Source organism: Podarcis muralis, chromosome 2, assembly GCF_964188315.1.
Source record: "Podarcis muralis chromosome 2, rPodMur119.hap1.1, whole genome shotgun sequence".
In the NCBI taxonomy this organism is placed as follows: Eukaryota; Metazoa; Chordata; class Lepidosauria; order Squamata; family Lacertidae; genus Podarcis; species Podarcis muralis.
The window spans coordinates 110,971,005-110,988,846 of NC_135656.1; the positions used below are offsets into that span (position 1 = coordinate 110,971,005).

At 48.5% G+C, this 17,842-nt stretch overlaps 2 protein-coding genes and 3 non-coding genes across 5 annotated transcripts in view; 4 read left to right on the top strand and 1 right to left on the bottom strand.

Annotated features, from left to right (window-relative positions):
- LOC114592037 (uncharacterized) overlaps positions 1-6,221 on the bottom strand; it is a 41,028-nt gene extending 34,807 nt beyond the window's left edge. The window contains exons 1-2 of the mRNA XM_077922886.1: positions 5,234-6,221; positions 2,513-2,552 (exon numbers count right to left, since the gene is read on the bottom strand). Of these exons, the coding sequence (XP_077779012.1) occupies positions 2,513-2,543 (31 nt within the window). The 5' untranslated portion in view covers positions 2,544-2,552; positions 5,234-6,221. The remainder of the gene's footprint in view (positions 1-2,512; positions 2,553-5,233) is intronic.
- On the top strand, positions 480-552 carry TRNAA-AGC (transfer RNA alanine (anticodon AGC)). Its single transcript has one exon. It is a non-coding gene; the product is annotated as a tRNA-Ala (tRNA).
- TRNAA-UGC (transfer RNA alanine (anticodon UGC)) lies at positions 1,068-1,140 on the top strand. The gene has a single exon. It is a non-coding gene; the product is annotated as a tRNA-Ala (tRNA).
- On the top strand, positions 1,264-1,336 carry TRNAA-UGC (transfer RNA alanine (anticodon UGC)). Its single transcript has one exon. It is a non-coding gene; the product is annotated as a tRNA-Ala (tRNA).
- On the top strand, positions 4,716-13,765 carry LOC114592028 (uncharacterized). The gene is made up of 2 exons (XM_028719842.2): positions 4,716-4,931; positions 10,410-13,765. The coding sequence occupies exon 2, from the start codon at positions 10,424-10,426 to the stop codon at positions 11,354-11,356; it is 933 nt and encodes a 310-aa protein (XP_028575675.2). The 5' UTR covers positions 4,716-4,931; positions 10,410-10,423; the 3' UTR covers positions 11,357-13,765.
- The last annotated feature ends 4,077 nt before the right edge of the window (positions 13,766-17,842 follow it).

A 17,842-nucleotide genomic window follows, 5' to 3' on the forward strand; every position in this document is an offset into this window, starting at 1 on the left:
TCTTTTTCACGTGTACACAACAGGGGCTCCAATACCAAGATGAAGGTCTACCAGTGTGCGTGTTGAGCACTTCTTTATGGAAGTGAGTCATGGGCAACTTATCACCCTCAGGAGTGGTGCCTCAATAGCTTCCACATCTGCCACATCAGGAAGAATTTGGGTATCACTTGGCAGGACAGAGTTTCAAACAAAGGTGTTGCTATGTACTGAGCTGAATCCTAGAACAATAGGATCCAGAATGCAGCAGTCTGAATGGTCTGCAGGAGCCACCCAATCTGGCTCCAGGTGGAAGGGCAATAACTTTTGGGGGCACAATCTCCCCCCCCCAAAAGAAACTCAAAAACTTTTTGGGCTCCCCCGTATCATAAATCCTAGCCACGCCCACGAGCAACAACAAATCCTCCCTCAGTCCCTTTCTGGATCCCTTTCTGATATCTTCCTCTTTTTCTGTATGTCTGGCCCAATTGAGCCAGGCAACTGGGGAATTAGCTCAAATGGTAGAGCGCTCGCTTAGCATGCGAGAGGTAGTGGGATCGATGCCCACATTCTCCAGCAAACATCACGACCTCCTCCTTTTGCCAGGCATTCAGCAAAGCTTCCCTGGATCCCTTTATGGATCCCTTTCTGAGATCTGCCTCTTTTTCTGTATTTCTGGCCCAATTGAGCCAGGCAACTGGGGAATTAGCTCAAATGGTAGAGCGCTTGCTTAGCATGCGAGAGGTAGTGGGATCGATGCCCACATTCTCCAGCAAACATCACGACCTCCTCCTTTTGCCAGGCATTCAGCAAAGCTTCCCTGGATCCCTTTATGGATCCCTTTCTGAGATCTGCCTCTTTTTCTGTATTTCTGGCCCAATTGAGCCAGGCAACTGGGGAATTAGCTCAAATGGTAGAGCGCTCGCTTTGCATGCGAGAGGTAGTGGGATCGATGCCCACATTCTCCAGCAAACATCACGACCTCCTCCTTTTGCCAGGCATTCAGCAAAGCTTCCCTGGATCCCTTTATGGATCCCTTTCTGAGATCTGCCTCTTTTTCTGTATTTCTGGCCCAATTGAGCCAGGCAACTGGGGAATTAGCTCAAATGGTAGAGCGCTCGCTTTGCATGCGAGAGGTAGTGGGATCGATGCCCACATTCTCCAGCAAACATCATGACCTCCTCCTTTTGCCAGGCATTCAGCAAAGCTTCCCTGGATCCCTTTATGGATCCCTTTCTGAGATCTGCCTCTTTTTCTGTATTTCTGGCCCAATTGAGCCAGGCAACTGGGGAATTAGCTCAAATGGTAGAGCGCTCGCTTTGCATGCGAGAGGTAGCGGGATCGATGCCCGCATTCTCCAATCCAGCCTCCACTCTCTTGCTTTTGCTATGCATACCACGGAGGCTTCTTAACTCCCTTTTTCTTGTATGGAAGAAAAACATACATTTTCCTATCAAAAGCGGTGGTTCCTATCCCCACAGTTAGAGGCGACGACCATTTTACGTGGGGATCATGTTCTGAGGCAGTGCAGATTTAAATGAAATCACGTATATCGGGAACACCCATTGAAAAGTCCTGCAAACACCCTCTAAACCTCTGAAAACCCTAGAATAACCCTTTAAAAAACCAGCAGCACTTACAGGACTGGCATGAATGGTGGTCATGGCTCCCTCCAAATCTCCTTGCTCAAACTCTTTCCAACTCTCCACAGGCCTCAACCATCAGTGCAAAGGCTCCTGGGATTGCACTTACAAAGGCTCCTGGGATTTCTAGACACTGTTTTCATGCCATTTTTGTCCTTTCTGCACCTTTTTAAGACTGCTTTTGCCCTTCTAGTCACCTCCAAGTTTGTGGTGATAAGCGGATGGTTGCATGCATATTGAACATGCATATTGCGTGCATAGAATCATAGAGTTGGAATAGACCACAAGGGCCATCGAGTCCAACCCCCTGCCAAGCAGGAAACACCATCAGAGCACTCCTGACATATGGTTGTCAAGCCTCTGCTTAAAGACCTCCAAAGAAGGAGACTCCACCACACTCCTTGGCAGCAAATTCCACTGTCGAACAGCTCTTACTGTCAGGAAGTTCTTCCTAATGTTTAGGTGGAATCTTCTTTCTTGTAGTTTGGATCCATTGCTCCGTGTCCGCTTCTCTGGAGCAGCAGAAAACAACCTTTCTCCCTCCTCTATATGACATCCTTTTATATATTTGAACATGGCTACCATATCACCCCTTAACCTCCTCTTCTCCAGGCTAAACATGCCCAGCTCCCTTAGCCGTTCCTCATAAGGCATCGTTTCCAGGCCTTTGACCATTTTGGTTGCCCTCCTCTGGACACGTTCCAGTTTGTCAGTGTCCTTCTTGAACTGTGGTGCCCAGAACTGGACACAATACTCCAGGTGAGGTCTGACCAGAGCAGTGGTCAGACCTCACCTGGAGTACTGTGCATAATGAACTTTTTTTTTCTGGGGTTACTCAAGGGTACGCAGTACATGTACCTTTCCCCCCAAAATGTTAAGAGTGTGGCACTTACCGTATTTTTCACTCCATAAGACGCTGAGCATAAGACGCACCTAGTTTTTAGAGGAGGAAAACAAGAAAAAAAAAATTCTGAACGAAACAGTGGGTGTATGATTTTTGTGGTTCATGCTGTGGCCACAGACATGTGATTTGATGGTGAGTTTGGGCTAGCCCAATGCAAAAATCCTGAGAATCCATGTGGGTTCGTGCTTTGTAACCATGTTTTTGCACCATTGCGGCCCCACAAAACAGTGGATGTGTGATTTTTTGGGTGCAGGCTGTAGCCATGGACATGCTATGTGAACTGATGGTGAATTTGGGGTGACCAAATGCAGAAATCCTGAGGATCCATGTGGATCCGTGCTTTGTAACTACGTTTTTGCAGCCCCACGAAATAGTGGATGTGTGATTTTTTTTTTAGTGCAGGCTGTAGCCATGGACATGCTATGTGATCTGATGGTGAATTTGGGGTGACTCAGTGCAAAAATCCTGAGGATCCATGTGCTTTTTCCTCCTGCCTCACAGGCAGCCTCCTTTATCACTAGCATCCTTTATCTCCCACCTGATCGCTTGCCAATCAGCTGCTCAGTGGCTTTGTTTCAACACCACCTTCCTTCTTGTTTGCCTTAGTGTCTTTTCCTTAGCTGGAGCAGTTTTTTGCTCCTCCTTTTCTTCTAACTTCTCTCCTCATTGCTTGTTTAGTTCCTGTCTCCTCTCCTTGCAAGTTCGCTGTCTTTAACTCCCCCCTCCCAGGCAACCTCCTTTATCGCTAGCGTCCTTTATCTCCCCCTGATTGCTTGCCGATCAGCTGCTCAGCGGCTTTGTTTCAACACCCCCTTCCCTCTTTCAAAAAAAAAAAAAAAAAGCATGATCTGCTTTTCGCAACTGGGTAATTCGGCTCCAGGGACCACCATTCGCTCCATAAGACGCACAGACATTTCCCCTTACTTTTTAGGAGGGAAAAAGTGCGTCTTATGGAGCGAAAAATACGGTACTATAACAACTTCCTGGTGAGTACCGGCACCATTTTTCCCTATTAAAAGATGCCGTCCGTATGCAGAGTGCCCTTTGCTAGGAAACAGCTTCGCCTCCGCAAATGAGGGCAGAAGGTTAGCCATGATCAGTGCTTTTTCTCGGGGGGGGGGGGTACGCATACTCTTAAACACTTTGCGAATCTAAGTTTGGCCTCATTGAAGGGGCAGGCAGTATTTCAATATGAGTAGGAAAATGAGAGTACCCCTAAACATTTTATTGGGGGGGGAGCACTGGCCATGACCACGTGCAAAGTGCGACCTTACCAAAAAGGCACCATATTTCTCTTTCTTTTTTGAAAGGCGTTAAATGAAAAATAGAGAAATAGAAATGGCAGTATTTAGTAACGTCTTTTTGGGGGGGCACCCGTCCCCCACCCAGCACTACCAGTGGCTTTTTCCCTGGAAGGGTCGTGGCATGAGCATGATGTGCCCCCCGCCAGAGGAACTAGCCCCCCACTAACACCCCATACAGCTGGTAGCTGTGCACAGTTGTGAGCGAAGGAACTGCTATGAGGTCTGTGCGAGTTGTAGACTCACACATCCTAGCTCTGCAATGGCCTTAATTCCTCAAGATGATTGACTTTCACCCCACTTCTTTGCTTAAACTCCTCTTTCTCCTTCTCTTTCTCCTTCTCTTTCTCCTTCTCCTTCTCTTTTCTCCTTCTCTTTCTCCTTCTCTTTCCCCTTCTCCTTCTCTTTCCCCTTCCCCTTCTCTTTCTCCTTCTCCTTCTCTTCCTCTTTCTCCTTCTCCTCCTCTTTCTCCTTCTCCTCTTTCTCTTTCTCTTTCCCCTTCTCCTTCTCTTTCTCCTTCTCTTTTCTCCTTCTCTTTCTCCTCCTTCGCTTTCTCTTTCCCCTTCTCCTTCTCTTTCTTCTTTCTCCTCTTTCTCCTTCTCCTTCTCTTCCTCTTTCTCCTCCTCCTCCTCCTTCTCTTTCTCCTTCTCCTCCTCTTTCTCTTTCCCCTTCTCCTTCTCTTTCCCCTTCCCCTTCTCTTTCTCCTTCTCTTTTCTCCTTCTCCTTCTCTTTCTCTTTCTCCTCCTTCTCTTTCTCTTTTCTCCTTCTCCTTCTCCTCCTTCTCCCTCTCCCTCTCATTCTCTTTCTCCCTCTCCCTCTCCTTCTCCTTCTCTCTCTCTCCCTCCCTCCCTCTCCATCTCTTGATCTGCACATCCCCTACTGGTAGACTGCCAGAGGCTTGTGTGGACGTTTCGCAAGTGCTGGTTATCAGTCAGGAACGTCATTTTGGGGAATTCGAAACTTAGACCATGCTTGGGGAAGGGGCCAAAGGGGTTTTATTATCGCTGTTTTCAGCGCCAGAGAAGCAGTAAGGACAGAGCTTAATCTTTACATCCTTCACATCGCATCTGTCTGACACTCCTTCCCACTCAGAAGAGAAACTCAAAGGTACCTGCAAAGGGCTTATTGTGTGTGGGGGGGAGCCATTTGGGGTACTAATAGGGATGGCGTTAGTTATTTCTATAAATGAAATTATTTTATTCTACAAATAAAACAAAAATTGATTTCTAGAAATAAAATAAAATCAATTCGTTATTTTAAGAGTAAGAACCTAATCGGCAGGGAAAACAGAATCTAACCTTTTGTTATCCCTAAGACGCATCACACCTCTCCCTTTACTTCATTCCTCTCCACTCTAAATCATTTCTAAACTTCGGTGTGACAGATATAGATTCTATAGTGAGGTCTACCTGGCTCTAGGGGTGGGGAAATCTGTCCTGTCCATTCTCTCTCGGTCCACTCTTCAGTTCTTCACATCAGTTTGCAATTCTTGAAAAAAGAAGTCCTCCTCAAAATCCACCAGCATTTTAGTGTGAATTGCTTCTAATACGCACATTTATCTATGCAGTTTTGCCTAATAGACACACTTTTTGCACAGCGTTATTTTCTGTAATACATTTCCCCCAAAGTAATCCATTTCTAATGCATACTTTGCTCAAGTCTATGCAGTTTTGCACACAACACTCAACTTAAGAGTGACACTGCAAAATTCAGAAAAGTGCAAATTCCCAAAAGATGTCTGTGTTTTGGTTCGTGAATTGTTTCAGAAAGTGCAAATCAGGGAGCTCACATGAGAACTGAATCCACTTTGCCCTCTCCCATCCCTACCTCAAGCCAGGCAAAACCATATTTCTTCTCCCATGTATTTGACGGAGTTGGATAATCTTACTGCCGTTTGTTTCTGCTCTGCTGCTGAAGTTCTTGCAGGTTTTTTAAAGGTTATCGTGTGGATTTTGTTGCAATGCATTGTGCTTTTTCTGATTTTATGTTGTGATTTATGCTTCTGAAGTTTTCAAAGTTTTGTAAGTCACTTGCAGATTATTTATGTGGCGAGTGAATAATACATTGGAGGGGGAGGAGGAGGTAGGAGGAGAAAAAGGAGGAGGGAGGGAAAAAGAAGAGGGGGAAGAATAAGAAGAGGAGGAGAAGGAAGAGAAAGGAGGGGGAAAGAGGAAAAGAAAAAGGAAGAGAAGAAAAAGGAGGAGGAGGAGAGGAAGGGGAAGGAGGAGGAAGAGAAGAAGAGGCAAAAAATAACAATAATCCAGTGATTGTTAGATAAAGAGCCTGGAAAGCCCTGTCTGTCCGGAGACGCAAGCTGTAAATTCACAAGAGCCAGCAGAGGCTGTTGCAGAGCAGCGACCGGGGTTAGATTCAACTCCAGAAGAGGGGGAAGGAGGGGGGGGGTACGTGAGTCTCCCCTTTCCAGAAGACTTGGCAGGCTGCAGGAAAGGCATCAGCCACACGGGGGAGCATCGTAAAATCCTGACATACAGTAAGCCAGGGGTTGGGAACCTGTGGTCTTATATTCCAAGTCCTATCAGCCCTAGCAAGCATGACCAGTGGTCAGGGACGGTGGGAACTGTTGTCCTGCAACACCAGGAGGGCCACAGGTTCCCCACCCCTGAAATAAATCCTATGTAAATCCCAACAACCGTCCCCCTGGCCTCAAAAGCAACTAACTATCCCCACGACGGGGTGAGCTCCTGTTGCTCGGTCCCTGCTCCTGCCAACCTAGCAGTTCGAAAGCACGTCAAAGTGCAAGTAGATAAATAGGTACCGCTCTGGCGGGAAGGTAAACGGCGTTTCCGTGCGCTGAGCACGCCAGAGTTGTTCGTGACTGGACCTAACAGTCAGGGGTCCCTTTACCTTTACGTTTAGTGTACATATAATTATGTACTTTTTGAACTTTCAATAAAGAAAAATAAATAAACAATTGAAAAAATTGTTCAGGGTTGAAGTGGGGGCAGTCACATAGCTGGGGGGGGGGTGCGCACTGGGCGGCACTTACCTTGGGGGCAGCATGCTGGAGCCCAAGGTGACACCCAAGTCAAGGCACTTCAGAGCACGGCATCCCACTCCCCAAAGTAGCCCGGCCTGGGGCTGTGCTTGCAGGGTGCTGAGCTGCTGGGTCCCCCGCCACCCCATGCCAGAGGGCAGCTGAGAAGGACGCAACTGGCATGTGTTGACCCTGCAAGTGGCACTGGGCCTGCAGTGAGCCTGAGCCACAGCGTCTCTCCTGGGAGGGATGAAGTGGCTCCCCACCCAAAGAAGCAACATGGGGCTGGCCTCTGCCCAGCCACCCTCCAACGATATTGTCATCTGCATGGTGCTGAAATTCATCTAAAAATATTTTTTTAAGAAAGATTGCTGCCCTGGGGGATGACCATATGAATTCTGGGGGTGGGGGAGAAAACAATGGTCTTGACCTTTAAAGCCCTTTGTGGCTTAGGGCCCTCATATTTATGGGACCGCCTCTCCTGGTATGCCCCGCAGAGGACCTTAAGGTCCATGAATAACCATAGTTTAGAGGTCCCGGGCCCTAAGGAAGTCAGACTACCCTCCACCAGGGCCAGGGCCTTTTCAGTGATGGCTCCGACCGGGTGGAATGCTCTGTCCCATGAGACTAGGGCCCTGCAGGATATAACCTCCTTCTGTCAGGCTTGTAAGACAGAGTTATTCCAACTGGCCTTTAATTTGAATTCAGCCTGATCTTTTATTTCCCTTCTCTTCCCTCCCCCTCCCCTTTTATGAAGATCACCCACTCTGAGACGCCACAGCTCATTCTCCCCTGGCCTCCTTGCTGGCCAAAGTAGGACTGAAGGGAGGGGCTCCCCAAACCTGACTGTGAAGTCACCCCACCTAGGCCTCACCCCACCTAGGCCTCAAAACTTCAACTAGGCCTCAAGACTTCGATTCAGTAGCTAAAAAGCATTTGCTTTGCTGTAACAAAAAGAAGCTGAGAGAACAAAGCTTTCTGTTTCCCAGGCTTTCAGTTGGCCTTGCCAGCAGCGCATCCAACTTTGCAACTTTCTTGGCGCTGGCGCACAGACCCCGGGAATGGTGCCAGGAGAACCAGATAGAAACAATTCTATTAATCATGAATGGAGATTGTTTCTGCCAACATACCTGTGCAAACTCGTGAGGCTGGATCCCTGGGAAAGGGGAGGGAAAGAAAAGGGCCTGAAAAAAGGGGTATAAACTGAATGTAAAATGCTTTCAGGTGTACTTGCTTGTGAATTATCACGCAGGTTCCTTTCTGCTACCCCGGATAGCAGGAATAAAGACTCTGAATTAAATCTAATTGATTTTTGATTTTTGAATTTCATTGTTATTCATGTTTTTATACTGTATTTTATGCTGCTTTTATAATTAAGTGTTTTAAATTTGTTGTTAGCCACCCTGAGCCCGGTTTTTGAACCGGGAAGGGCGGGGTATAAATAAATTATTATTATTATTATTATTATTATTATTATTATTATTAGGACAAGGTGGGAGGGAGGGGCAAAAGATAAATGTCAGCATAATTCGGGCTGAGAAGTATTCTTTGCAGAATAAACACAACTACGAAAACCTTTGTCTATTTTACAAAAAATGTTGCTTAACTCCTGCTCTTCTTAATATAATTGTGGGGGGTGGGTTGACGTTTTTCAGCCCAAAGGCCGTATTATTCCCTTCTGGGCAAACGTTTGAGGTAAGCCAGGCTAAACGTGGAAGATCAGCGAGTGCTAATTTTTACCTTTGTATGCTGGGCTCATTTCTACACATACCTGCGAACCGCTCTCTGTCCCCCAACTCAGGCAGGCGAAAAGCAGAATCAGAGTTCAAGGACTCATTCAAGGACCGGGGAAAAGCATTCAGAGAAGGGTGCAAGCAGGCTGAGGTGTGTGGCCTGGGGACAGTGGATGTGGCTGAGGAAGGACTGTGGCCTGCGAGAGTCCCAAAGGCCAGAGATAGATAGATAGATAGATAGATAGATAGATAGATAGATAGATGATAGATAGATAGATAGATAGATAGATAGATAGATAGATAGATAAGAGAGAGAGAGAGACCAGCAGCGTACAGTATATTTACATAGGAACACAGGAAGTAGCCTTACAGTGAGTCAGAGTACTGGTCAACTCACTGGTCAACTGTCACAGACTGTTAGGTCACAGTGGATTGTTGGGTGGCACCAACTGAGTGGTCAGAGGGAGAAGAGGGAGCAGACTGGGAGGGAGGAGGTGTCAGAAGCTGAAGAAGAGGCAACAGGGCTTAGTGAGCAGGAAGAGTCTGTGGCAGAGAGGAGTCCAGAATCAGAGGCAGAAGTGGAAGCAGGAGAGTGGGGTGAGGGTGGCCAAGAGGCAGAGATGAGTCAGGCTGGTGAAGAAGCACTGAGGAGATCTACCCCTCCTGCTGTTGTGGTAGCGGCCCAAAGGGCCACAATAAATGTGATAATGTGTACCCCTGTAAATCCTTGAGTGTGCTTCTAATAGAGAATGGGCATAAATCTGACATCAGGAATCACAGGACAGAGAAACCATTAGGAGAACACTTCAATCTCCCCAGGACATTCTATACAAGATCTCAAAGTAGCTGTCTCATTACAAAAGAATTTCAGGAAAGAGAAGTTGCTGAATTGCAACTTATTACCAAACTTAAAACCATGGAGAGACCTGGTCTGAATAGAGACATTGGATTCTTACCTTATTATACATGATAAAGCTATGGTATTTTTAGCCATCTCACCCCTTGAGCCCCAGGCCCGAGGTTCCCTTCTTCTCTGCTAATGGAAAATGCAGAAGGATGTTTTCAAATACTGTCCTTTAGCTTTGCCTTGGAGCACCTTCAGTGAGACAGCTACTCAAATAATAATAATAATAATAATAATAATAATAATAATAATAATAATAATAATAATTTATTTATACCCTGCCCATCTGGCTGGGTTTCCCCAGCCGCTCTGGGCGGCTCCCAACAGAATATTAAAAACACAATAAAAGATCAAACATTAAAAACTTCTCTAAACAGGGCTGCCTTCAGATGTCTTCTAAAAGTCAGATAGTTGTCTATTTCTTTGACATCTGATGGGAGGGTATTCCACAGGGCGGGCGCCACTGCCAAGAAGGCCCTCTGTCTGGTTCCCTGTAACCTCACTTCACGCAGCGATGGAACCACCAGAAGGCCCTCGGAGCTGGACCTCAGGGTCTGGGCTGAACGATGGGGGTGGAGACTTGCTCTAAGGGCCCATTCACAGCAGAAGACCTTGATCCTTTCTCCAGGATGCTGCGTGTTTTATTTACCCTGCAGGCCTTGTTTGTTGGGTGTGCTTTGAGGTTCAGACTGCGGGAAGTCGTAAAATCAAAATTACAATTTGGAAGACAATTTTATCTTTTTATTTTAGTTTTTTATTTTTATTGGATTATGATTTGATATGTTAATTGGATGTTTTTTATTGGAAAATCAATAAATGCTCTAACAAAATAATAATGATGGGAGTGCAAAGGAACCAACAAGGGGGGTGATAGGTACCTTTTCATTTCTAGAAAAGCTTGACTCATACATTTAAGTGTCCTTTAATTAATTTTTTTAATTGTCCTTGTGCAGTGATCTGAACGAGGATGGCTACATTTGATGGAATCCCAACCTGTCTCTCAGCAGACCTCTTTTTCAGGAACATGCTGTTGGCCAAGACCAAGGAAGAACCCAACAGCAAAATGTTCTCCTGCTTCAGCTGCGCCCTGGAGAACCTCCAGAGGGAGCCACCGTGTGTGAGAAGCAATGCCCATCTCACTGTTTCTGATGGGCGCACTCTGATGGAGTTCACCTCGGGCGACGGGTCGGTCGCAGTCACCGTCTTCCACAATCAAGGCAAAGTGCACTACAATGTCTTGGTACCCAACTGGGACCTATATTTTGCTCGTCTCTGCTCTAATCCGCAGCCTCTCAGCCTTAGCAATATCCTTAGCATCCGTGGTCATCTACATAACTGGGGTTCCTTTAGGAAAGGGTTTTCTCCTTTGGCCTGCTTTGACCTAGCAGTGGAAAAATTCTGCATGGAGCCCGATACCATCCAGAAGGATGCTGAGATGTTGGTGGAATGTGGTGGGCGGGTGGTGAGGTTTGTCTCCGGCCAGGAAACCTATAAGATTTCGGTCTTCTTTAAACAAGGCGAGGCCAAATATGAAGTCCACGTAGATAACTGGGATGTGGTCATGGAGCGTTTGCAGACTGGGGTGGAGGCGCTAAGCTTGGAGAACTTGTTGCGTGTGAAGAACAGGCTGAGACTCCAGAAATGGCAGGAGCTAAGGTCTTGCCTGGATGAGGCCGTTAGTCGGTTCTCCCAGGAACCCCGTTGCGTTCAGGATAATGCCAAAATGTTGATTACGACCAGTAATGAGAAAGTTGTGCTGATCTCTGGGAAAGGGGAGAACCTCATCACAGTGACATATGGGTATGGAAGGGTTGACTACAAGTTGGTAGAACGAGGCTGGTGGGAGGTGGCTGCCAGGGTCCTCCAAAAGAAAGAGACACATACAACAGAACTTATTTAAAAGACCGGCTCCACCAAACGCTTCCTAAAAATAAAAATATGGAGGGCAGCATCAAGGTGGTAAGCTTTGCCACACTGACTGGGGTGTATTTGTTAGCATGAATGTGGAAAAACTGCAGGCATATCACTTTACAGTCGTACCTTAGTTTTCAAACGCCTTGGGAGTCAAACGTTTTGGCTCCCGAATGATCGAAAACTGGAAGTGATTATTCCGGTTTTTGAAAGTTCTTTGGAACCCGAACATCTGAAGCGACTTCCACGGCTTCCGATTGGCTGCAGGAGCTTCCTGCAGCCAATCGGAAGCTGCACCTTGGTTTCCGAACATTTTGGAAGTCGAACGGGCTTCTGGAATGGATTCCATTTGACTTCCAAGGTACCACTGTATATATAAGGCAGAGTTCCTCCAAGAACAGAAAGAGGGGAAGTTGGGCTGCCCTCATGGTCTCCAACCTCTCATAGGCCCTTGCGACGCGCAGGTGGAGCCACCCACCTGTCAGTCACCCAATGTCATTATGATATCACGTGGCAACTTCAAAAGGGCTCACTGAAAGTGATGGGGAAGGCCGATGGGGAACTCCCTACTGTGGCCTCTCGCAGTGGGGCTTTCTGGCAGTGCCGATCAGCTGATCAGTGCCGTCAGTGAGCCCCGCCTTCAAAGGAACATTCAAGATCTTGTTTTCAGCACTCATTCGTTCATTCGCAGCGGTGTCTGAGCATGCACACACATGCATGCATGCACAAGCCTCTTGTCAAGAGTCCTTCCAAAGGAACCCACACGGCAGTTGTCGTTTATTGTGAACACAGTCGCTTCTGCAACCCTGTATACCTGCATACAGCAATCTAGCATCTAGGCAGCTCTACCCAGTTTCGCGCTCTATGGAGCAGTTGCAGCAACAGGGGGCCACTCCGCTTCCATCAGTTTATGCGCCTACATGCAGCTGGAGACTGTGCCTGCGTGGCAACGTCTGTGGGATGTAACATGTAGCAGTCAAGTACAACATTTCCCTGTTTGCCCAGAGTGGACACACAGGGGGATGTTCCTCCATCCAGGAGGACTTCCTGTCACACCTGTCTGGAGCATCCTGCCCCTGCGTGTGACCCTGGGAGACCCCATTAAAGGCTGGTCACTCAGCCACCTTCCCTTCTTCTTGACCTTCTTTCTCTTGATGCTGTTCTCTGGGTGTCTTTTGCTGTCTGCTGGCTCTCAGCTAGCAGCACATGGGCTCAAACCCCATATGGGATGAACCCTCACTCTCTTCTGTAACTACAAGCTAAAGCCTGTCTTCAGGGCTCATACTGTGAACTGGATGTAAGTAATCCTTATCATTCCTTATGAAGAAGACTGTTGTGTCTTTATTCTTTTTAGGAGGGAACAAAGGGGATTTGCCAGGAATAACCCAATCTGGACAAGCCAGACTGGATTGCTTAACTCAAGAGACTCAAATGAATCTACCAACTAGCTTCCTGCGATGTAGAGGGAATGTGCTCTGCTACTAACTCACTAGGAGCAATATATCCTGTCCTACTATCCACAACAATTGGGACGCTGTGGTTAAACCACAGAGCCTAGGGCTTGCCGATCAGAAGGTCAGCGGTTCGAATCCCCGCAACAGGGCGAGCTCCCGTTGTTCGGTCCCAGCTCCTGCCAACCTAGCAGTTCAAAAGCACGTCAAGTGCAAGTAGATAAATAGGTACCTCTCCACAGTGTTTCCGTGCGCTGCTCTGGTTCGCCAGAAGTGGCTTAGTCATGCTGGCCACATGACCTGGAAGCTGTACGCCAGCTCCCTCAGCCAATAAAGCGAGATGCGTGCTGCAATTCCCCATCCAGGAAAGCAATAAGCCTTGTCCAAGTTCAAGGGCACATTCCAGCAAGGCAGAAACACTCAAAAGAGTTTGCAATGGAAGGTTGGTAAGGCACTAGGCCTGGGGAGAGGAGGGCTGGCTGGGCAGTGGGTGTGACCTGACGAGAGTCCCAAGGGCCAGTTAAAGAGGTCTGGGGTCCATATTTCACCCCCAGACCTGTGGCTCTCAATCCATTGTCTACTCTTGGGCACCTAGTTGTATGCTATATGTAATTCACTATGGCTATTTTTTTTCCTCCTGTGAAAAAGCGTTTGGGAATTTAATTCCCCCTGCCTGCCATGGGAAAGTAGTTCAAACTAGTGCTGTTTGTGGAACCTGGTCTTTGCAAATCCTGATGTGAATCGACCAGGGGCATACGCACCCCCTGGACCAAAAAGTGTATAGGAGCCTGGTTATCTGTATCCAATTTCACTTTCCAAATCTCCAGATGCTGTTTCTTGGTTCAAAAATTGTATTCAATACGATTTAGAAACGCATATATTGAAAGGCGCATGCATTTTCTAGGAAATGCATATTTCAATACTGATTAAATACAAATTTCTGAGGATTGTGCTTGTTTATTCTTTATTTCCTTGCCTTTGTAGCCCACTTTTCTTCCGCCGTTGAACCCGAGGCCGTATTCTCAGGCAATCTCCCAATTACTAAGCAGACTCAGATCGACCCAGCTTTCTGACTGTACCCTGGCATTAAAAATAAACAGATATAGATAGATAGATGATAGATTCATGCTGTAGACTTATGGTTGAACACATGCAAAAGTTCAGATCTACTAAAATCTGAACTGGTTAGAGTGTCTGCCAATATTTCCTCCCCAAAGAAAACATTTACCAAACCTTTGTCCTGTGTACATCGCTGGCTATCCCCAGAGGCTTGGAGCGTAGAACGCAGTAAGTAAGCAAAAGAGCTCCCAATCTGTCTAGGACAGTGTTTCCCAACATTTTTTGGGCAAAGGCACACTTGTTTCATGAAAAAAATCTCGAGGCACACCACCATTACAGCCCCGTGACGTCAGCGCGCAGCGTCACGCCGGGAGGGACATGAATTGCTAGCAAATTACATAATCACCTCCTTGAGGGCTGGCTCATCTTCTCCGAAGGCAGAACCCCATTAATTAACTGTTAATTAATTAATTAATTAATTAATTATTAACAGCACAGACTCACACCATAGCCAAGACGAGGGGGGAAAACCTCAGTCATGCACAGTCATGCACATGTGGGGGCTAAATGAGGACGAAGACCGGGCAGAGAGCAGGGTTCAAATCACCCCACCTGGCCAGGACAATCCCTGGGTGCTCCCTTGGGCCACTCGCCTGACCCACCTCGCAGGGCTGTTGTTGCGAGGATAACACGGGGAGAACCACGCGCGCCCCCGGGAGCTCCTTGGAGGAGAAAGCGGGCGATGAATGCAATGCACGAAATATATGAGAGGCGACCAGGTTTTGCAGGTGAGGGGCCCCCGCCAGCCTCCGCTTCCAACACCCGGCGCAACGACGCCGACGTTTCCCCCCGGGCTCGGCTCGGGGAGCAGCGCTGCTCCCCCCCGGCTCCCCTTCGCCCTCCCGGCTCTCTCTGCCGCCCACTGGGGACCCCCCTCACCTGCCAAGTCCGGAGCGCCGGTGGAAGTTGCATGCATGCATGCAGGGCGCCGCGTTGCCATTGCATTGCACTGCACTCCATGCAACGCCTGCACGCATGCATTGCCTTGCACGCCCGCCAAGGGGTCTCCCCGCGGTCCGATGCGTCCCCTCCGGCGCGGATGCAGCATTGCAAAAATAAAAAACCCCCGATGCAGCCCTACCTGGGGGGCAGCCTCCGCCTCCGCCGCTCCGCCTCTGCGGGGATCCCCGGGCTCCATCCTGCCGCCCGATCTCCAGGGGGCGCAGGCAGGCTGCGCGGGGTCTGTGCGGAAGAGCCCCTGCCCGCCCGGCCGCCGCCGCTGCGCTCATTCCATGGCCGGGAGAAGAGCGCTTCAAACAAAACGCCCGGCCCGCCAGGCCACGCTGGGAAACGTAGTTTGCGCACCCCGCGCGGGCGCGGAGCCCAAGGGCGAGGGGACTACGGATCCTGGCAGCCCCTGCCCCGGGGACGGAGGGGGAGAGGCCGGGTGCAGGGATGGAGGGACGGGTGGGCGAGCGAGTGAGTGAGTGGCAGCCGCCAAGCCTTGGCCGAGAGCCAGGAAGGGCCTCCCCGGAGGAGGAGGAGGGAGGCGCAGAGCGGGAGGGAGGGAGGGAACCCCAGGGGTCATCTAGTGACGGCGCCCCAATCGAAAATTTGACTTAAAAAAAAAATATCTTTCAATTTTTTAATTTTTCCCGCGGCACACCAGGCAACATCTCGCGGCACACTAGTGTGCCGCAGAACAGTGGTTGGGAAACACTGGTCTAGGATTCAGCAGCCCTGATTCATTCTTAATGTTTGCTTGGAAGACTGTATATATGTGTAAATAACAAACCATATATCATAAAGACACCACATTCTCTGCTATGCCTCATTTCCCCAAGGAAACAGAGACCCTGGTGTGTAAAGTGGGGCTGCAAAGCATGTTCTCCTTCATAGAGAGCACGTGTTGCGGTGGGGTCTGAACAGGCCACCCCTCTGTTGCTGGGTGGGTTAGTATGGATGACCATCCGCAGTGATTGGGTGGTTGGGTCACTGGGCAAATTTTGGTGTTGCCATTTAGGGGGATGGACCAAAGGTTATAAAATCAAGTCACACAGCACTGACTGGGCTCTTTTGCTGTGTGCATTGGATCATAATCTAGGGCTATTGCGTTGACCTTGCTATGCCTGTCATGGGGTCGTCTGCTTTGGGGGCAGGCAGGGGCCTGGTAGGAATTTTGTCCATCTGGCTGATTGGCTGGTGCCATTTGGTTTTGCCTACTGCGTAGTAAATCGTCACAACTTGTAAGGTTGCAGTTAAAGGTAAAGGTACCCCTGCCCATACGGGCCAGTCTTGCCAGACTCTAGGGTTGTGCGCCCATCTCACTCAAGAGGCCGGGGGCCAGCACTGTCCAGAGACACTTCCGGGTCACGTGGCCAGCGTGACATCACTGCTCTGGTGAGCCAGAGCCGCACACAGAAACGTCGTTTACCTTCCCGCTTGTAAGCGGTCCCTATTTATCTACTTGCACCCGGGGGTGCTTTTGAACTGCTAGGTTGGCAGGCGCTGGGACTGAACGCTGGGAGCGCACCCCACCGCAGGGATTCGAACCGCCAACCTTTCGCCGACCTTTCAATCGGCAAGCCCTAGGCGCTGAGGCTTTTACCCACAGCGCCACCTGCGTCCCTAAGGTTACAGTTAGGCATTGGTTAAAAAATTGGTTGGTGGAGGGGTAAGGATTGGCGGTGCCTGCCCCTCCAATGCTGCTGCTGCAAGGGAATTCCATTAAAGGAATCCAGGGGCTTGCCATTCTTTCATTCATACCCCTGAATGGGGAGCATGCGGGGGGTGGGGGCGGGATGAGGGTCTGGTGCCCAGCTCCATGCTCTCCCCAATATTAGAATCATAGAATCATAGAGTTGGAATAGACCACAAGGGCCATCGAGTCCAACCCCCTGCCAAGCAGGAAACACCATCAGAGCACTCCTGACATGTGGTTGTCAAGCCTCTGCTTAAAGACCTCCAAAGAAGGAGACTCCACCACACTCCTTGGCAGCAAATTCCACTGTCAAACAGCTCTTACTCTCAGGAAGTTCTTCCTAATGTTTAGGTGGAATCTTCTTTCTTGTAGTTTGGATCCATTGCTCCGTGTCCGCTTCTCTGGAGCAGCAGAAAACAACCTTTCTATTGTTTTCCCTCACTGGCTTTCTTTTCTTCTTTTTTTTTAATAATAATTTTTATTCAGTTTCCAATATACGTTCCATCCATATTTAACATCCATTTCTAACATATACATCTTTTAGACTTCCCTCAGCCTATCTGACAATTTTCCATATAATCACAATTACTCACATTTCTTAAATTTATATTGCGCTTTGGCAATCTTAATCTTCTCATATCTTTTAAGCAACATTTCTATCCATTGTTTTCACAGAGCTTCTTGAAAGCCAACAAGCGTTATTTGCTTCTCACATATATTTTTAGTATACTCTGTGAATTTATTCCAGTCCTCGGTGAATCTCTGATCACGTTGATTCCGAATTTTCCCAGTTAATTTGTCCATTTCTGCATATTCCATCAGTTTCATTCTCCATTCTTCCCTCGTCGGCATTTCTTCCTGTTTCCATTTCTGGGCCATCAAAATTCTAGCTGCTGTCACTGCATACCTGTCAGGAAACTGACATCGGAACAGAGTGGAGAGCCTAGGCTCCCCAATGATGCCGGAGAGGGAACCAGTACAGGGGTAGAGAGGACTTCCGCTGGGGAAGAAAGGCAAGGTGACACCAGGAAGAAAGAAGGGATTGAGAGCCTTTCGGAGGGGAGGCTCCGAGACTCTTCTCGTGAGGTCAGTGAGGAGAGTGGAGGACCACCGATAGGCACGCCCACTCTGCGCAGAAGGCTGCCGCGCAGAGAGGCGAGAAGGAGGCTGTCCGTTAAGGAATTTTTATGCTGGAGGAAGTTTAGGAAACGCCCACTGACGGATTCTGCCAGCGACTGAAGCAGTCGTGCCCAAGGGGGGCTGC

Excerpts from the sequence above, each read along its gene's own strand:
- LOC114592028 (XM_028719842.2), top strand. The coding sequence starts at position 10,424 with ATGGCTACATTTGATGGAATCCCAACCTGTCTCTCAGCAGACCTCTTT.